The 17,145-nt window shown below is 36.4% G+C and overlaps 1 protein-coding gene across 1 annotated transcript in view; it reads right to left on the bottom strand.

Annotated features, from left to right (window-relative positions):
- M1AP (meiosis 1 associated protein) overlaps window positions 1-17,145 on the bottom strand; it is a 90,116-nt gene that overhangs the window by 50,828 nt on the left and 22,143 nt on the right. Inside the window, exons 3-4 of the mRNA XM_057497067.1 lie at window positions 5,497-5,682; window positions 3,794-3,962 (exon numbers count right to left, since the gene is read on the bottom strand). Coding sequence (XP_057353050.1) covers window positions 3,794-3,962; window positions 5,497-5,682 — 355 coding nt within the window. The remainder of the gene's footprint in view (window positions 1-3,793; window positions 3,963-5,496; window positions 5,683-17,145) is intronic.

Genomic DNA, 17,145 nt, shown 5'->3' with positions numbered 1-17,145 from the left:
AACAGACACTTCTACAAAGAAGAAATTCAGATGGCCAACATGTACATGAAAAGATGCTCCACATCACTGATCATCAGGGAGTTGCAAATTAAACCACAATGAGATATCACCTCACACCAGTTAGGATAGCCAGCATTGAAAAGACTAAGAACAACAAATGCAGGCGAGGATGCGGAGAAAGGGAAACCCTCCTACACTGCTGGTGGGAATATAAACTAGTTTAACCATTGTGGAAAACAATATGGAGGTTCCTCAAAAAACTAAAAATAGAAATACAATTTGACCCTGGAATCCCACTCCTAGGAATTTACCCAAAGAAAACAATTTCTCAGATTCAAAAAGACATATGCACCCCTATGTTTATTGCAGCACTATTTAGAATAGTCAAGATATGGAAGCAACCTAAGTGTCTGTCAGTAGATGAATGGATAAAGAACAGGTTGTACATATACACAATCAAATACTATTCAGCCATAAGAAAGAAACAAATCTTACCATTTACAACAACATGGATGGAGCTGGAGGATATTATGCTCAGTTGAAATAAGCCAGGAGGAGAAAGAAAGTGCCAAATGATTTCCCTCATTTGTGGAGTATAACAATGAAGCAAAACTGAAGGAACAAAACAGCAGCAGACTCACAGACTCCAAGAAAGGACTAGCAGTTACTAAAGGGGATAGGTGTAGGAGGAGGGGTGGGGAGGGAGGGAGAAGGGGATTGAGGGGTATTATGATTAGTACACATGGTGTGAGGGGTCACAGAGAAAGCAGTGTAGCACAGAGAAGGCAAATAGTGAATCTGTGGCATCTTATTACACTGATGGACAGTGACTGCAATGGGTTATGGTAAATTTAGTAACCACATTGTTTTTTCATGTGAAACCTTCATAAGAATGTATATCAATAATACCTTAATAAAAATTATTAAAAAAACACATCTCAGGAATACTACACCATCCACATAAAAAAGTTTTCAAAAATATTAATAAGAATAGCTAACTTTTACTGAGCATTTATTAGGTACTAAGCAATTAACATACGTGATCTCATTTAATCCTCACAACTACCACATGGGGCAAGAATTAGTAACTACAGCACAGACAGGCTAAGTACCTTGCCCAAAGTTGCAAAGCTAGTAAGTGACAGAACTGGGATTTAGATTCAGGCAACCTAATTCTAGAGTACTCATCTTTCTGAGACTGAGAAAGTTGCTGTTGCTAATCTCTTGATGAGGACACCAAGATGAAACAAAACATTACTGGAATAAAAAAATTAATTATGGGGAAAGTACAGGCAAACAGGTAAAATTACAAGCCATGAACTATACATACACTTACACACAGAAAGGAATTATAAGCAATTGATGGGCTGATGTATTATTTATAAGCCAACAGGAAGTTACTGGAAGACTCATCAGCAGAGACTCAAAGTAGAAAGCTGCTTTCCTGTATTTAACAGCTCCTTTATACAGCTCTAGCCACTAACTATCCTAAATAAAGACATCAGGCAGCCTCAGGGTATTCTGTGCTTTTTACCATTAGAGATACAGTCTCTCTGGGTATATCACTGAAAGGAGAAAAGGACATTGTCCATGCCTGACATATCCATTGCCCAAGAGAAAGAAAAATAATTTTTCTCTCACAGGTTCAGTTTGAGACCCACTGGGAAGGACTGTGAGTGGAGGTCTGGTGAACTATGACTGCCTCACCTGGGCCGTGGCCCACTCTGTGAACAGGAAGGTAGAGATGTTACTAGAGAATGGGGATGCTGGGCCTCCCCAGGTATCTATAGGTATCATCGTCATCAATTCATTCAACAAATATCTACTGATAATCTAGGATATGCTCTACCTGAGACACAAACATGAGTAAGACAAATTCTTAATAACAAGGCATTTACAGTTCAATGCAGAGAGCAAATATATCAGGTAGTTTACAATTTAGGTGATAAGAAAAAATTATCATACAATAAAGTAATGGTGAACAATTTTACAAGGTATATAATATAATTAAACGCCAAACTGTGTGATATAGAGCACAAGTGATGCAGTTGTTCTGAGAGGAAAATCATTATAGTAACCACAAATGTGAATTAGACCTTAAAGAATGGGGAGGATTTGGCTAGAAGAGGAAAGGAGAAAGAATTCAGAGGAAAGAAGAGGGAACTCAGAGGAAAAGACAACTATGAGTGGAAGGATGGGGATAGAAAGAAGACAGTCATTGAGGAGACTGGCTTGAAGAAAGCAGAGTGTCAAGAAGGTGAGAGCTCATAAACTACACAGCTAAGGCTGCTTACCCACCCTCCCTCACCAGAGGATATTAGTGACCTCCTAATGCTGGCAGGACCCAATGTGTCAGAATTTGATGGGAAACATACCCTTAGTTACCAACTCTTTGACCTATTCGGTGGGTGAGGGGAAAAGTGAGGTTATCCTCATGTGACCTGGAAGAGATCAATGATATCAGAACAACGCGCTCCTCTCTATGTGCACAATCTTGGAGAAGGCCAGTAGAGCTGAGAAAGCCTGCTGGAGGGCAAACTGTAATTTGAGTGCTGGATAAATTAAAACTGGTTGAAAACCCCTTAAACTCTATAATTTGGGAATCTCTACCTGACTTCCTGACTAAGATCTTTTCATAAATTTCTATTGCCTTAGAATGAAATAAAAATTTCTTAGAATGGCTTATTATGGCCTTTCTTGATCTAACCCTTGCCTGCCTTTACAGCCTCACTCCTGTTTCTGCCTGACAGGCTCCAGTCACAGAGGACCAGAGCACTTCTCTGAAAGCTGATTATCTTGCTTTCTCAGGCCCCTGGGTCTCCTTTTTGAGTGCCCTTTTCTTCTTCTTCTGTGTGGCTAATTCCTACTTCTCCTTTATGACTCAATTTGTATGTTTTTCTCTTCTAGCAAGTTTAGAATTACTGAAGATTTATGTAGGATTTATTGGCAGGCATTTGGGTGCCAGTCGTTGCTGGCTGGGGGCATGCAGTTTGGGGACACTGGGCTGGGAAGATGAGGCTGAGAACCCATTCTGGGGAGGTAGGAAAGACTCAGGAGGCAAGACTCTTGTCCCCTGGCATGTGCTCAATGGTTCCAAAAGATTTCACTTATAAAACATATTCAAAGATGAATTATTAGGAATTTCAAGACAGCAACTGAAGAGCATTAAATCCCAAGCACAGAGCCTTTCTGAAGGCAGAGCCCTGTGTGCACTAGTCATAAGCCCATGAGGCCAGCCCTGCATATAAGTCTATATAAGTCTGTTCATACAGCATTGGTCATAATAACAGAATGTAATAAACCAAATTGTTCCTTAATAAACAATTAAATAACTAAATTTTAGTTCAACCACACAGTATGAAAACAATGTAGCCAGTAAAAATGAGACAGCTCAATAGATACTAATATAGATATTTCTCCAACTCACAAAGAGGGTTGTAGAATATTATGTATGTCATGATTCCATTAAAATATTATATATATACATATATATATATATATGAATATTGGGAACTATGACTGCCAATCTCTTAAAAGTGATGAAAGGAGGAAAGAATATTTTACTTTTTACACCTATAACACTTCAGGTTTTACATTAACATAGACTGTTTCTGAAAATAAAAATATGATTAAAAATTCAGCTCTTAACACCTGGAAACACCTGTCTAAATCACAATGAAATCTGTTGGCTTTTAAGAATATAAGAAGTCCATGAAAAATAATCTTCCTGACCTGTATAAGGCTATTCATGAAAATCTTGCCATTCTTTCTCCTTTTTCCTTTAAATTCTTACCATCATTGCTGGGCTCTTCCGCAGGGGAGGCTGAGTCCATACACTCTAGGACTCCCTTTGTGATCTCAACCACCTGAAGCCTCCTGACCCTGCCTAGGTCTGTATCTTTCAATCCTTCCTCCAGTTGTTTGACCACCTTTTTTCCAGGCTGCGAAGTCAGAACAGTAATCTGGAAATAAATCCAATAATCCATGTGTCTATTTTCCTTGATACACAGACTGAAGAATATAACAGGTTAGAGCTGGAGGGCAAACAAAGCATAAGTATGTGGGGGTGGCTATTATCTTTAGGGCAAAGAAGAGGATTTAACTGCAAATTACAAATCAAATTTCATTTGACACATTCTGGTGGGACAGATCATCACAGGACCCTTTTTTTAAAATTAAAATTAAAACGTCATTGATACACAATCTTATGAAGATTTCACAACAACAACATTGTGGTTTCAACACTCACCCACATTATTAAGTCCTCATCCCCCCACTGCAGTCACTGTCTATCAGCATAGTAAGATGCTATAGAGTCATTACTTGTCTTCTCCATGCTGTACTGCCTTCCCCGCATCACAGGACCCTTTTTAAATGGGCTGAGTCTACCCCAGAAAGTGAGAAGCCAGTCCTGTGTTTTAGTTTCTAAGGATTGCTAGAAGCACTGGTGGTATCTCACTTGCTCACAGTGCTTTTCTTTTGTAAAGAAACAGAATCTTTAAATTCTGCTCACACTAAGTGGAATACTAAATACCAGAGAGCCTACACACTCTTCACTCCCAGTGATGCTTCCATGCAGCTTTCTCTCATTGTTCAACCTGGGTCCAGTTGAGCTGTTTCTTTTGCTCTCTTAACTCTAAAATGTACTCACCTTGATCAATATATCTGACCTGAAGGAATGTTGGGATGATTGTGTATAATTTGAATATTTTACTCCACCTGAATGAATACACTGTATGTTTTTATTAGCAGTTTTGTTTTGAATTTAAAACTCTAGAAGGCAAGTATTTAAATACAGCAATTCTCTTTTCTACTGAGACATTTTTGATTGATGAAGAGGGATGAAGATGAAAGCACAATTATTTTTTTAACTCATCTGTTTGATGCCTGAGGTTACAGGAGACTGAATGTGTTTTAACTCAGAGTCTCTCATGCAATCAATGCTTTAGTCATGAATTACTTATATTTTTAAGATTGTCTTAGTCTGGCACCAGAATTTTAGCAATCTTTACATTTGCACATTTGCTAATCCCAAGAAAATTTACTCAATTTGATGCCAAGATTTGATTAAGAACTATTGGAAATTCTTAAGAGTACCCAGAGAACATATATACAGATACCAATCTAGGCAGTTTAACAATTGCTTTACAAGTTCCAAATATCCAGAGGCAGATGGCATATTCAGATTTTATTTTGATTTCACAATAAAAACATTTTTCCTTATAATTCACTTTAGTCCATATTTTTGGAGCTCCCCTATATATCTAGCTCTGTACTAAGAATTGCATAGGTTATGGAAAAAAGTGAACATGTCTACTGTCTGTAGAGAGCTGAAAATCTAGCCTTAAAAATGACCTTCAATGTGCATGAAACAGAGAATACTTGTATTGTTGAGAAATAATGTGTGAGATAAAAATAATTGTATGAGAAATAATAAAGCACTCAGATGGGCTGAAATGGAAGACACCCTAGAATCCTAATGCCAGTATCTCCTACCTCCAGAGAAGTGTAGCTCAGAGCTGCACCTGTGGTCACGTGTCTGCTGTACTGTTTGAACTGTTGGAGCCCATCTGTTACTGCCAGCTGCAGAGAAGTGCTTTGTGGTCTGAAACAACCTTCTCTCTGCAACATGCGGAGCTCTGAGATGCAGGCCTGCAGTCTAGCAAAGTTCCCTTTCACTTGCTGCAGAGAAAAATGAATCAAAGATGTACATCCTTAGTGACAACAGGTTTCAGACTGTCAGTCGAACTTCATTAATTACTCCCAAGAAAGTCCCTTCCCTTTCTGAAATCTGTTTGTCACCAACATCTACTGAATACCTATTATGTTCTAGGTTTTGTACAAAAAAATCTTTCTTATACCAGAGAAAGGAAAAATTGCAGCCTAAGGGCTTTGATTATGTGGAGTTACCAGAAACAGGAAAGGAAATGTTTTAACCCATTCACTCATCTGAAGAAAGGTCCAATTGTGACTGCTTAGTTTTACTTTGGGGGTGGTCTGCAAACTGGAGATCTAGCAGGGTCATTCTTAAACATTGTCTTTATTTCTCAGTTAGTCTAGGCACTGGGAGCTTCCCTGTTTCCCAGAAATGAGGATTTTGATGTGGCTGATCATTTCAGAGCTGATCTGCTCCTCACGATCACTTCAGTAAAGATGAGACGCCTGGTTTGGTCTGCAGTCAGCTCAAGGAGCTAACATACAAATCTCCTGGTTCTCCTCACCTTTATAAAACTTGCTATCAGGAAATGATTTACTATAATCTGATTTTAGACCAATGTTACATCTCCTAAGGATATATGCATTTTGAATACATGAAGAATGAAAATTTGTGACACTATTTGAAGGAATTCCAAGAATCAATAGCAGGTGGACGGTGGGTGGGGAGGTATTATATTTGGGATACGGAATCATTCCTGATCAAATAGCAGAACTAAACAATATTTGCAAAATGCACATAAACTTTATGAGCATGAGCTACTGCCAGGGTACAAAGGCTGCCTAAGTCAACCCTTGCCCCACTCAGTTTCACAGCTGCTTACTTTGCTTACAAACTCATTTCCTTGAGTGGAAACCCCACAAGAAATGGGACATTATTCTTACACAAAGAGAACTTGCAATTTAGGTAGGAAGATAAGGAACCTACTCAAGAAAAAAATGAGAACAAATGGAACCATTGGTATAGACTAGTTGCCTTCAAGCATTTCTTTTTATATACCCTCTAAAAAAAATCTGAAGAATTACATACTCTTTTATACATTTTAAGTTGACACAGATTTTTAAACTCTAAGTGTAAGTAGTTGCTAAGGATGTTAACTTCCAGCATATTTTACATAACAATATGTAAAAACAAAACTATTAACATCAGTCTTCAAAACATAATCCAATAGAAACTAAATTACCACGGTTTGATACTCATCACTATTCAGTTAAAAAAGTATATGAGCAAGTTCTTTTTTCTTCTTAATAGATGGAAATTTATATATATATTTTTTCTCCTTGAACTCATATTTCCATTTCACTTTTCCCACAGAGTTTATCATAATGTAATAGAATTTTTTGGTTGGAAATCTTTTATTGGTTGTCTTATCATATTTCTTTGCATCAAAAATATTTACATATTGTAAGATTTTAAAATTTCCTCTGGCCATAGACTCTAAGGGGTAATCTAGATTGAGTTATTATTAGAATTATTGTTCATATATGATTGATCAAAACAACATATATTATCAATTTTGATACGTAATTATTGGCATTAAGCATGAACTTTAATTGGAAATGCACCTCTTAATGACATGGACATGTTGGGCTCTCTTTCAATTAGTTCAGGTATGTGTGAATAAATTACTGCTCAAGTGATACAACATTCAGTACCAATTCTATTCCTATTTTCTATTGCTACTGTGCTGAGAAATCTTGTCCTCATAATATGAGATGGCAACCAAATTGTCAAATTCCTTCTGAGTTATACACCAAAAATCACATAGAGATCTACCAATAAAAATTATTTTAATAATCTATCAAATTGCTATTCAATTTGGTCTTCTTTCAGTTTTGTTAAAAATGTAAATAACCTGGTTGCAAAGGATTTTTAATCTAATTATGAGTCTTATTTTCTTATTTTCATACCGACATTTTGAATTATTCTTTTGGCACCCCTGGAAATTTTAAAGCCACAAGGCAATTCATCACAGTAAGATTCATAATAGGTGAAAGATATGTACCTCTCATATCTTCCTTTTTATTTTGGATTTTCTTTGTGAAGTGGAAGAAGGGTAACTGTGAAAGTGATGGTGGGAATGGAGGAACAGATGCCATCACCCTAGGCATAGTTAGTCAAAGAAGTTTTAGAAAAGAACATTAATGGAAACCAGATTCTACATATAATTCTTTATAATTATCTATTCCTGTATGCTCTGGGAAGTCTTCTTATAGTTCAAGTGGTATGTGTACTCTGGTTTGAAGAGGATGTCACAGATTATAGATACTTTACAAATTTAGAAAAGGTAAGTTTTGTTGAAAAGGAGGAAATGGAAAAGAAAAATGAATATAGTTGAGGACAAAAACTGGGGAAATACTTGTAACATATATCAGCATGACATTAATATCCTTACTATGTAAGAAGTAACTACAAATAAATAAACTACTGGATATCTGAAACATACTTTTCTACCACCTAACGATATACCTACCAGATAAAGAACAAATATATTTTAAATGCATAGTTGAATTAATAAGAAATTAAAGGAAATACCCAGGTACCACAGTGGGGACAAAAGGCAATGGAAAACCACAGTGTTAATTAAGTATAAACACTGTGGCTTCATTTGAGGATCTTGGGAACCCAGGATCTTGTGTTTCAAGGGAGCAGAAAACAGGGCCTTAGGGCCACACAAGGAGAAGAGTTGGAACTGCCACCCTGGCTCAAAGTTAAAACTGTACAAAGGTTATTCTTTCAGTGAAAATATGTGCTAGAAAGAATCCACTGGTAAAGGGAGATGACAGTTAAAACTTGTTGACTGAGGTGAGCTCTGAGTAGAAAAGAAAAAGAAATTATGCTGAAAACTAGAAACCACATGCCTTCTTTCATGTGGGTTAGGGATTTGGCTTTTTCTGCAGGGTCCAGGAAACCTTAAGTTTAAAATATAACCTAAAGTGGTCCTGGGTTGATAGCACCTCAGGGCACCTGACTCAAGCAAACACATATACTTTCTAGAAGTATGCACCCTAAATTTAGGCCTCAGAGAATTTTTACATTAACATCAGCTAAATCTAAGCTCAGAATCCAAAATTACAAAATCAGTGAGAAAATAAATGAGTAAAAAAAAAAAAGAATAAGAGCAGAAACAACAAACAGTAGGATAAGACCAATCATTTCAGATATTGGAATTACAAGTACATTAAAGCACCTTTAAGATGTTTAAAGAGAAAAAGGGAATCAAAATCATGAACAAAGAATTAAAAAATCTGATAGGATCAGGCAGATGTGAAAAAAAATAGGATTTCTAGAAATCGAACTATAATAATTGAAATAAAAAACTTAATGAATGAATAATGGACAGATCGAACACTTCTGAAGAGAGACTTGTTGAATTGGAAGATAAAGCTAAAAAAATACGAAGGAATACAACACAGAGAAGACAACAAAATGGAAAATATGAAAACCATGTTAAAGAGAAACATGGAAGAAAAAGTGAGATCTAATGTTTATCTGATTAGAGTTTCAAAGGGATTGAACAGAGATAATGGGGAAGAGCAATATTCAAAGAGATAATGGATGGGAAATTTCTAGAATCAACAGTAAGGCATGAACCCTCAGATTCATAAAGCACAACAAATACCAAACAGGAGAAATAAAAATAAATTCAAATAGCAGCAGACTCACAGACTCCAAGAAGGGACTAGCAGTTACCAAAGGGGAGGGGTGGTGGAGGGCGAGTGGGGAGGGAGGGAGAAGGGGATTGTGGGGTATCATGATTGGTGCACATGGTGTGTGTGGGGTCACAGGGAAGACAGTGTAGCTCAGAGAAGATAAATAGGGACTCTGGGGCATCTTACTACACTGATGGACAGTGACTGCAATGAGGTATGCGGTGGGACTCAATAATAAGGGTGAATGTAATAACCACATTGTTTTTCTGGTGAAACCTTCATAAGAGTGTATATCAATGATACCTTAATAAAAAAAAAAGAAAAAAAAATCATACTTAGACACTAGAGCAAAAAAAAAAGCCCACAAAGAATCTTAAAATCAGTCAGAGATTAAAAAGATTATTTACTAAGAAACAAGTATTAGACTGACAGAAGACTTCTCAACAGCAACAATGCTACCCAGAAGGCAGTATATCCTCAAAGGGCCAAGAAAAAAAACAACTCTCAACCTAGAATTGTTAATTCAGTTAAACTATAGTGATGGTTAATTCTATGTGTCAGCTTGATTAGCCACAGTGTGCCTAGATTAAATGTTACTTTTGGGTGTGTCTGTGAGGGTGGTTCCAGATAAGTTTAGCATTTGAATCAGTAGACTCAATAAAGTAGATTGCCCTCCCTAAAGTAGGTAAACACATCTAATCTGTTGAGGACCTGAATAGAACAAAAGGCAGAGGAAAGAGGAATTCCTCCTTTTTTTTTCCTGCCTACTTCTTTGAGCCGGCACATTGATTTTTTTCTGCCCTTGGACTGGGATTTACACCATTGGCTCCTCAGGCTCACAGGCCTTCATATTGGACTGGAATTACACACCACCAGCTTTCTTGGGTCTCCAGCTTGCAGGTGGCAGATCATGGAACTTAGCTTCGATAATAATGTGAGCCAATTCCTCATAATAAATTTTGTAAATCTCCATAATATAAATATATTTATGTATTTTTAAAACTGTAAGAAAAGAATGTTAAGGATGAATTTCTTGAATTGGTTCTGGGGTTTCTGGAATTGGCTCTCTAATATGATTGGATTTAAAGATGTTAATGACACTATTTCCAGTAGTAAAGAGACCATTGATAGTCCACGGCATGATCTGTCAACAGAGACATAAAATATCTGCACTGGATATTTTACTCTTAAGTAACCACTCATAAGAAGTAGGAGCTGGGTGACTACAATGTGTTTGACAATTCATTCTTTTGATTGTAATGTCAGTGCCTTTCATTAAGCTTTTGATTGCCAAGACATCTACTTCAAAGATATCCATCTTGAATAAGCACAACTAGATAAAGAACCAGGCTGCCCCACCCATTAAGTTACTCTTTTTAGAAAGCATTGGTTGACCTAGATAACTGCCTGTTTAGGTAACTCTCAATCAATTCTCAGACTTGAGCCAATTTACAGACCCAGAACCCTGGAATGAAGGGGCTGTGGCATCCCCTTGAGGAAGGAGGACAGTACATTATTGCAGATTTATAGTGCTAATCTTTTTTCTAGCCTTCCCCAAAGAAACCTAAAGCCTTTTATCAGGATAACTGTACACTGAAGAAAAGGAGATAATCAGAACTTTTGGGGTCTACTGAACACAGGCTCTGAACTGACACTAATTACAGGAGATCTCAAACATCATTATGGCCCACTAATCAGAGTAGGGGCTTATGGAGGTCAAGTGATCAATGGAGTTTGAGCTCAGGTCTGTCTCACAGTGGATCCAGTGGGCCCCCAAAAGCAACCATGGCTACTTTTTATTTTAGAATGCTTGGAATAGACATAATTAACAGCTGGCAGAATCTCCACACTGGTTCCCTGATCTGTGGACTGAGGGCATTACGATGGGAAAGGCCAAATGGATGCCACTAGAACAGCCCCTACTTAGGTAAATAGTAAACAAAAAGTAATACTACATTCCTGTAAGAATTGCAGAGATCAGTACCACCATCAAGGACTTGAAAGATGCAGAGATGGTGATTCCCACCACATCCTCATTCACCTCCCCAATTTGGCCTATGCGGAAGATAAATGGGTCTTGGAGGATGACAGTGGATTATCATAAGTTTAACCAGCTAGTGGCTCTAATTGCAGCTGCGGTACCAGATGTGATTTCACTGTTTGAACAAATTACCACATGGTACCTAGTATGCAGCTATTGATCCAGCAAATGACTTTTTCTCCATTCCTGTCTAGAGGCCCCCCAGAAGCAGTTTGGCCAAGGCCAGCAATACACCTTCATTGTCCTACCTCAGGGGTATATCAACTCTCCAGCTCTATGTCATAATTTAGTTTGCAGGAACCTTGATTGCTTTTTCCCTTTCACAAGCTATCACACTGGCCCATTATAGTAATGACATTATGCTGATTGGACCTAATGAGCAAAAAGTGGCAACTACTCTAGACTTATGGTAAAACATTTGCATGCGAGAGGGTAGGAAATAAATTCGACTAAAATTCAGGAGCCTTCTACCTCAGTGAAATTTCTATAAGTCCAGTGGTATGGAACATGTCAAGACACCCCTTCTAAGGTGAAGGATATAGGTTTGTTGTTTTGAAGTACAAGAGAGGATATAAAGGTCAAACTGCATTTTAAACAGATGCTCAACATCTATTTTTAGCTCTACCTTCATTCTTACCTCCAGAAGTATTTGGTTTTGTCAGTTCCAAAGCCTTTGAGGACTAACAAGGTTTGAAAATATTGTCTATTTGAGAATTGGAAAATTCTACCAAATGTAATGATTTTGGAAATATTAAGCTGTTCTTTCTTATATTAATGAGATAATAGGATCAGTTATTGCCTGAGAGCAGTTGATATAAGTAAAATCAAGTGATCAAGGTAGAAGAGAATCCTCCCTACTTTCTCTAGCTAAAAACTGTGTCATTTAGAAGCAAGCTAAACAGAAAGTAGGCTAAATCACAACTATGCATTATATTTCTTGAAAATAGAGTCTGATTTTTCAGGAAGTTACTTCTAATCACTGATTCTGGAAGTGGTTTTAAAATGCAGGCTTTGCAGAAATATTAATTGCCTAGGATCTGAGGAGCTCATATAGTTTGGCTGAGAAACAATATCTGTATATCAAAGGTTGATGATAGACTGAAATATGTTACAGAAAGTCTTACATTGTTTTTAGCTTTTTCACTCATCAATTACTTAGGCAGCATTCCATATAGGAACAATAGTTCAGAGCTGAGTTCCAAATCCAAAAGATGGGGTCAGGGACCTATGGGGAGCTATTAGATAAAGAAGGAGAAAATGAGTGGTAGTAAGATAAAGCCTTGTGCCCCTGGGCTGGAGTTCTGCAATTATCTGCAGTCTACAGTCTGAGCAGCCAATTCTTAACTTCCCCTCCTCCTCCTTCCCTAGATTGGAAGTTTGAATTTCCGTTGTGGAAGATTCAAATGTGCGCCAGAAAGTTCCTGAGTTGAAATGAGTGTCCTTATGATCACTTCTTCAGCCCATTCCCTTCTCAGTAAATCGGGTACTGAAGCTGGCTATAACATTGTTGGGAGTTATTACCGATTATACCACAAATTCACTTTATCCTAGATCTTCTGGGTGGGTTCCACGATGCAGTCCCTTATTCAGTTAGATGGACTTTGCACAGAAAGTGGAAATTGGGACAAATGGGTTTAGGTCAGTGATTTTCAAAACTCTTTTTATCAGTAGAACCCACTTTTATAAAAAAGATAAAAATTTACTTAGAATCCCCATATATAAGTTGCATTTTATCAGCATAAATGTATTTTTAATATTTCATTTTCTGTTTTATATATAATACATTCATATGGTTCAAAATTCAAAGGTTACTAAGGAATATGTAGAAAGAGTCACCTTCCCACTCTTATCCTTCAGCTAGCTAACAGTAGTTTACTGGAGGCAATCAATATTACCAGTTTATTGGGTATCTTTCCAGAGATATTTTCTTCACATGAAATGATAAAGTTGGTCTTTCTTCTTACCAAAATAGAAGAGATTATGATACTCTTTTATATCTTGATTTTGTTGCATATTGTATTTGGGCAATCATTTCATTCAGTAGATTAACAAGTATATTAATTTTTATGGCTCTGTAGTATTCCATTTATGGATGGAACATAATTTTCTTTAACCAATTCCCTATGATTGACATTAGGTCATTTCCAATCTTTTGCTGCTGCACACAATGCTGAAACAAATAATGTTGTACTTATTTGCAGACTTCCTAGATCAGAGGGTATATAAATTGTGATACTGTCACCAAATTGCCTGCTACAGAAATTGTGTCAATTTATACACCCATAAATGACATATGTGTACCTGTTTATATCCTCATGAATAATGTCATTAAACTTCAAAAAAAAAAGGTTTTTTTTTTTGCCAAAATATAGGTACAAACAAAGGCATTTTAATGTTGTTTTAACTTGCATTTCTTTTATGGGTGAGATTGGACATATTTTGATATGTTTTAGGGTCATTTGTATTTCCTTTTCTGAAAACTGTATATCATTTCTAATTTCCTATTGGATTATTTGTCTTTATTGATTTTAAGGAACTCTTTATGTAATTAAGAAAATAAATTCTGAGTGATAGAGAAGTGAATATTTGTCCTTATATTATTATTTGTCTTTTCATTTTATACTTTTTTTTTTGGGCCAAGCACATATTTTCTATTTTTATACAGCTAAATTTATTAATCTTTTATTTTTGGAATTATAGTTAGGAAGGACTTTACTCTCATATTTTTCCCCATGGTCTGTGTGCTAATTATCAATTTATTACCTCTCAGTTCCAAATTCACCCTTCAATATATCTCCACAATAATGGACAGAGTCCCTTCAACCATTTGTCCATAGTAAACCATAATGTTGAACTTTTTGAGTAGAGGGCACTGGAGGAACACTTCAGGAGGAAGGCACTCCCTTGCTGAAAGAAACTGGGTTTGAGGTCATTTAGTAATACTCAACCCACATGCTCAGAACTGCAGGCTCTTGATGTTATGGACTGAATGTGTCCCCTTAAAATTCATATGTTGAAGCCCTAAATCCCAATGTGATGACATTCTGAGGTGAGGTCTTTGGGAGGTAATCAGATCAGGTTTAGATGAGGTCAAGAAGGTGGGGACCGCATGATGGGACTAGTGCCCTTATAAGAGGAAGAGACAAGAGAGCTCTCTCTTCATAGTGCATGCACTGAGGAAGGGTCATTTGAATCCCAGCAAGAAAGCCACTGTCTGCAAGCCAGAGGAGGCCTCTCACTAGAATGTGACCATGCTGGCCCCTTGATTCTGGACTTTCAGGCTCCCAGACTGAGAAAATAAATGTCTATTATTTAAGCTACCCAGTCTATGGTATTCTGTTACAGCAGCCCAAGCTAAGACACTGGCAACCTCCCAGCCTGGGTAGGGTAATCACGTTTAAGCAGTCGTCTCAGCATGGACACTGCATGCTTCACGCCTCCTGCCTGCACTGATGCCTGACACCCTCTGCTCACCTCTCTCCTCAGAGGTTTGTCTCCTGTGGCCCTCCCAGTGCTGCTGCTGCTCCAACACTGATACTGCCTGTTCCAGGTCTCCTACTCACACGGGCATCTACACTTTCTTTGCATGCTTGTGTACTGGCCATTGATTATAGCTCACCTACACCTAGAGCACACTGCTTCCTGCTTCTCCAGTAACTATGGACCATCTCTGGCTTAGGCAAATCAGTGAACTCTGCATTCAGTGAGTTCCAACTGGACATTCTCCAACTGGATCTGAATCCCAGTCTTGGGAAATGGGTGCCCTTTCCAAGTTTATCTTCCCTTGAGATTACTTACTCAGCCTTAGGGACCATAAAAATTTTATATCTTACAGTTGCTATATTTAGTTTAATATGTTTAACTAAGTTAAAATTCTCTATATAAATTTATCTTGTTTAAATCACTGTGCGGTTTCTGTCTCCTGAATGGATCTAGACTGATATAGTCTGTTCTAATACTTACATAGTTTTAATTTTTACATTTAAATCTTTGATCCCTCTGGAATTTATACTGGTAGAAACTGTGAGTATGGATCTAACTTAATTTTTTCACACATGATATATCTGGTTGACCCAAGCACTTGTTGAAGAATTATTCCAATTAATTTTAAATGCCATCTTTACTATACACCAAATTCCCACATGCATTTTAGTCTACTTCTATTTCTGGACTTTAAATTGTATTCTATTGCCTGTCTTTTCAATCTCCACTATCACACTGTTTGAATATCTGTTTAACGTTAGAGACAAATACTGACCAGCTATTCTTGCTTGTTTTTGTTTCTAATTGAACTTTATATCAGGATATCTAGCTCTCCTGTTGGAAATCTTACTGGGAATAGCATTACATCTATAGATTCATTTAGAGATAACTCACATCTTTCTTGTCTGAGTCTTCAGAAAAATGACTTTTTGTTCAAGTCTTCTTTTCTGTTTCTCAATAGCATTTTGATGCATATAAATCTGCACATTTATTATTACTTTCAATTTTAAGTATTTATTTGATCATTTTGGTTATTGCATTGGGATCTTTTCTGCCATTTTAACTTCTAACTTGTTTTTAGACATATAAAGGGTATTAATATCCCTATTAATTTTCACACCAAACCATTGTCATGAATTATTTCAGTATTTGAAATAATTTTCTAGTTGATTCTCTAGGATGTTATCATTAATCTGCAAATGGCAATCATTTTATGTCACTTCCTATTTTTATATTCTATTTATTTTTCTTGTGTAATTGCATCAGTGAAAAATCTCCAGATAGTAACCTTCCTTGTCTTGCACAAGAATATATTCAGTGTCTTTCCATTAAATATGATCTGATTTTTGAGTTTTCATAGATTTGTTCAGAAAACAACCACCTAATCCTATTTTATTGAGGTTTTTTAAAAACAAATTGGATCTTGCATTTTATTAAATACTTTTTTTCCAGTATCTATGGAGATGAACACTGTTAAGTATTTTAGGTGTATTAACCTAGTAAACTATATTAATAGATTTCCTAATATTGCACCATCTTTTTTATTCCTGATGTATGATCCTTTTAATATGAGCTGAATTCTGTTGCCAATACTTTATTTAGAATTCTGAATAGATATTCACAAGTGAACTGGTCTGTAGTTTTTCTTTTAGTGAAATAGCTGTTGGGTTTAAGTATCAGTATTATGTTAGCTTCATAAAAACAATTTGGAAGGGTTTTTTTTTTTCCTGTGGTATGAAACAGTTAGAATACACAGTAATGTCTGTTTTTTTTAAAGTTTGGTATTATTCCCCTGTAAAACCATTTGGTGATTTATTTTGGGGGAGGGTAGCTTTTTGACAACTTTCTCTATCCCTTTTATGGGAAATGGCAACTTTAGATTTTTCTGTCTTCTGAATTCACTTTTGTAATTACAATTATATTTTCATGGAGAATTATGCATTTCACTGAGTATGTTTGTAGTTACTTTCCTCTTATTTGTGTATATGTATCTTCTTCTTCTGCCTTTTTCCTAAAATTAACTAATGGTTTAACTATTTCTTACTTTTCTTCCAAAGAATAAATAAGTTTGGATTTATTCATTTGTTCTATTTTCTGTTTTCATATTAATTACTTTCTAATATGTAATAAATACATATTACTTTATTCTTTCTTTCCTTTACTTTTCCTTAGGTTGCTTTTTTTCTAGAGTTGCTTGTTTCATTTATTTTCAGTTTTCCATGTTTACTAATGTAATTTAATCAAAATAATAT

This window comes from Manis pentadactyla, chromosome 2, assembly GCF_030020395.1.
Source record: "Manis pentadactyla isolate mManPen7 chromosome 2, mManPen7.hap1, whole genome shotgun sequence".
In the NCBI taxonomy this organism is placed as follows: Eukaryota; Metazoa; Chordata; class Mammalia; order Pholidota; family Manidae; genus Manis; species Manis pentadactyla.
The sequence above is the reverse complement of the archived record's forward strand: the minus strand, read 5'-3'. Positions and strand labels throughout refer to the sequence as shown.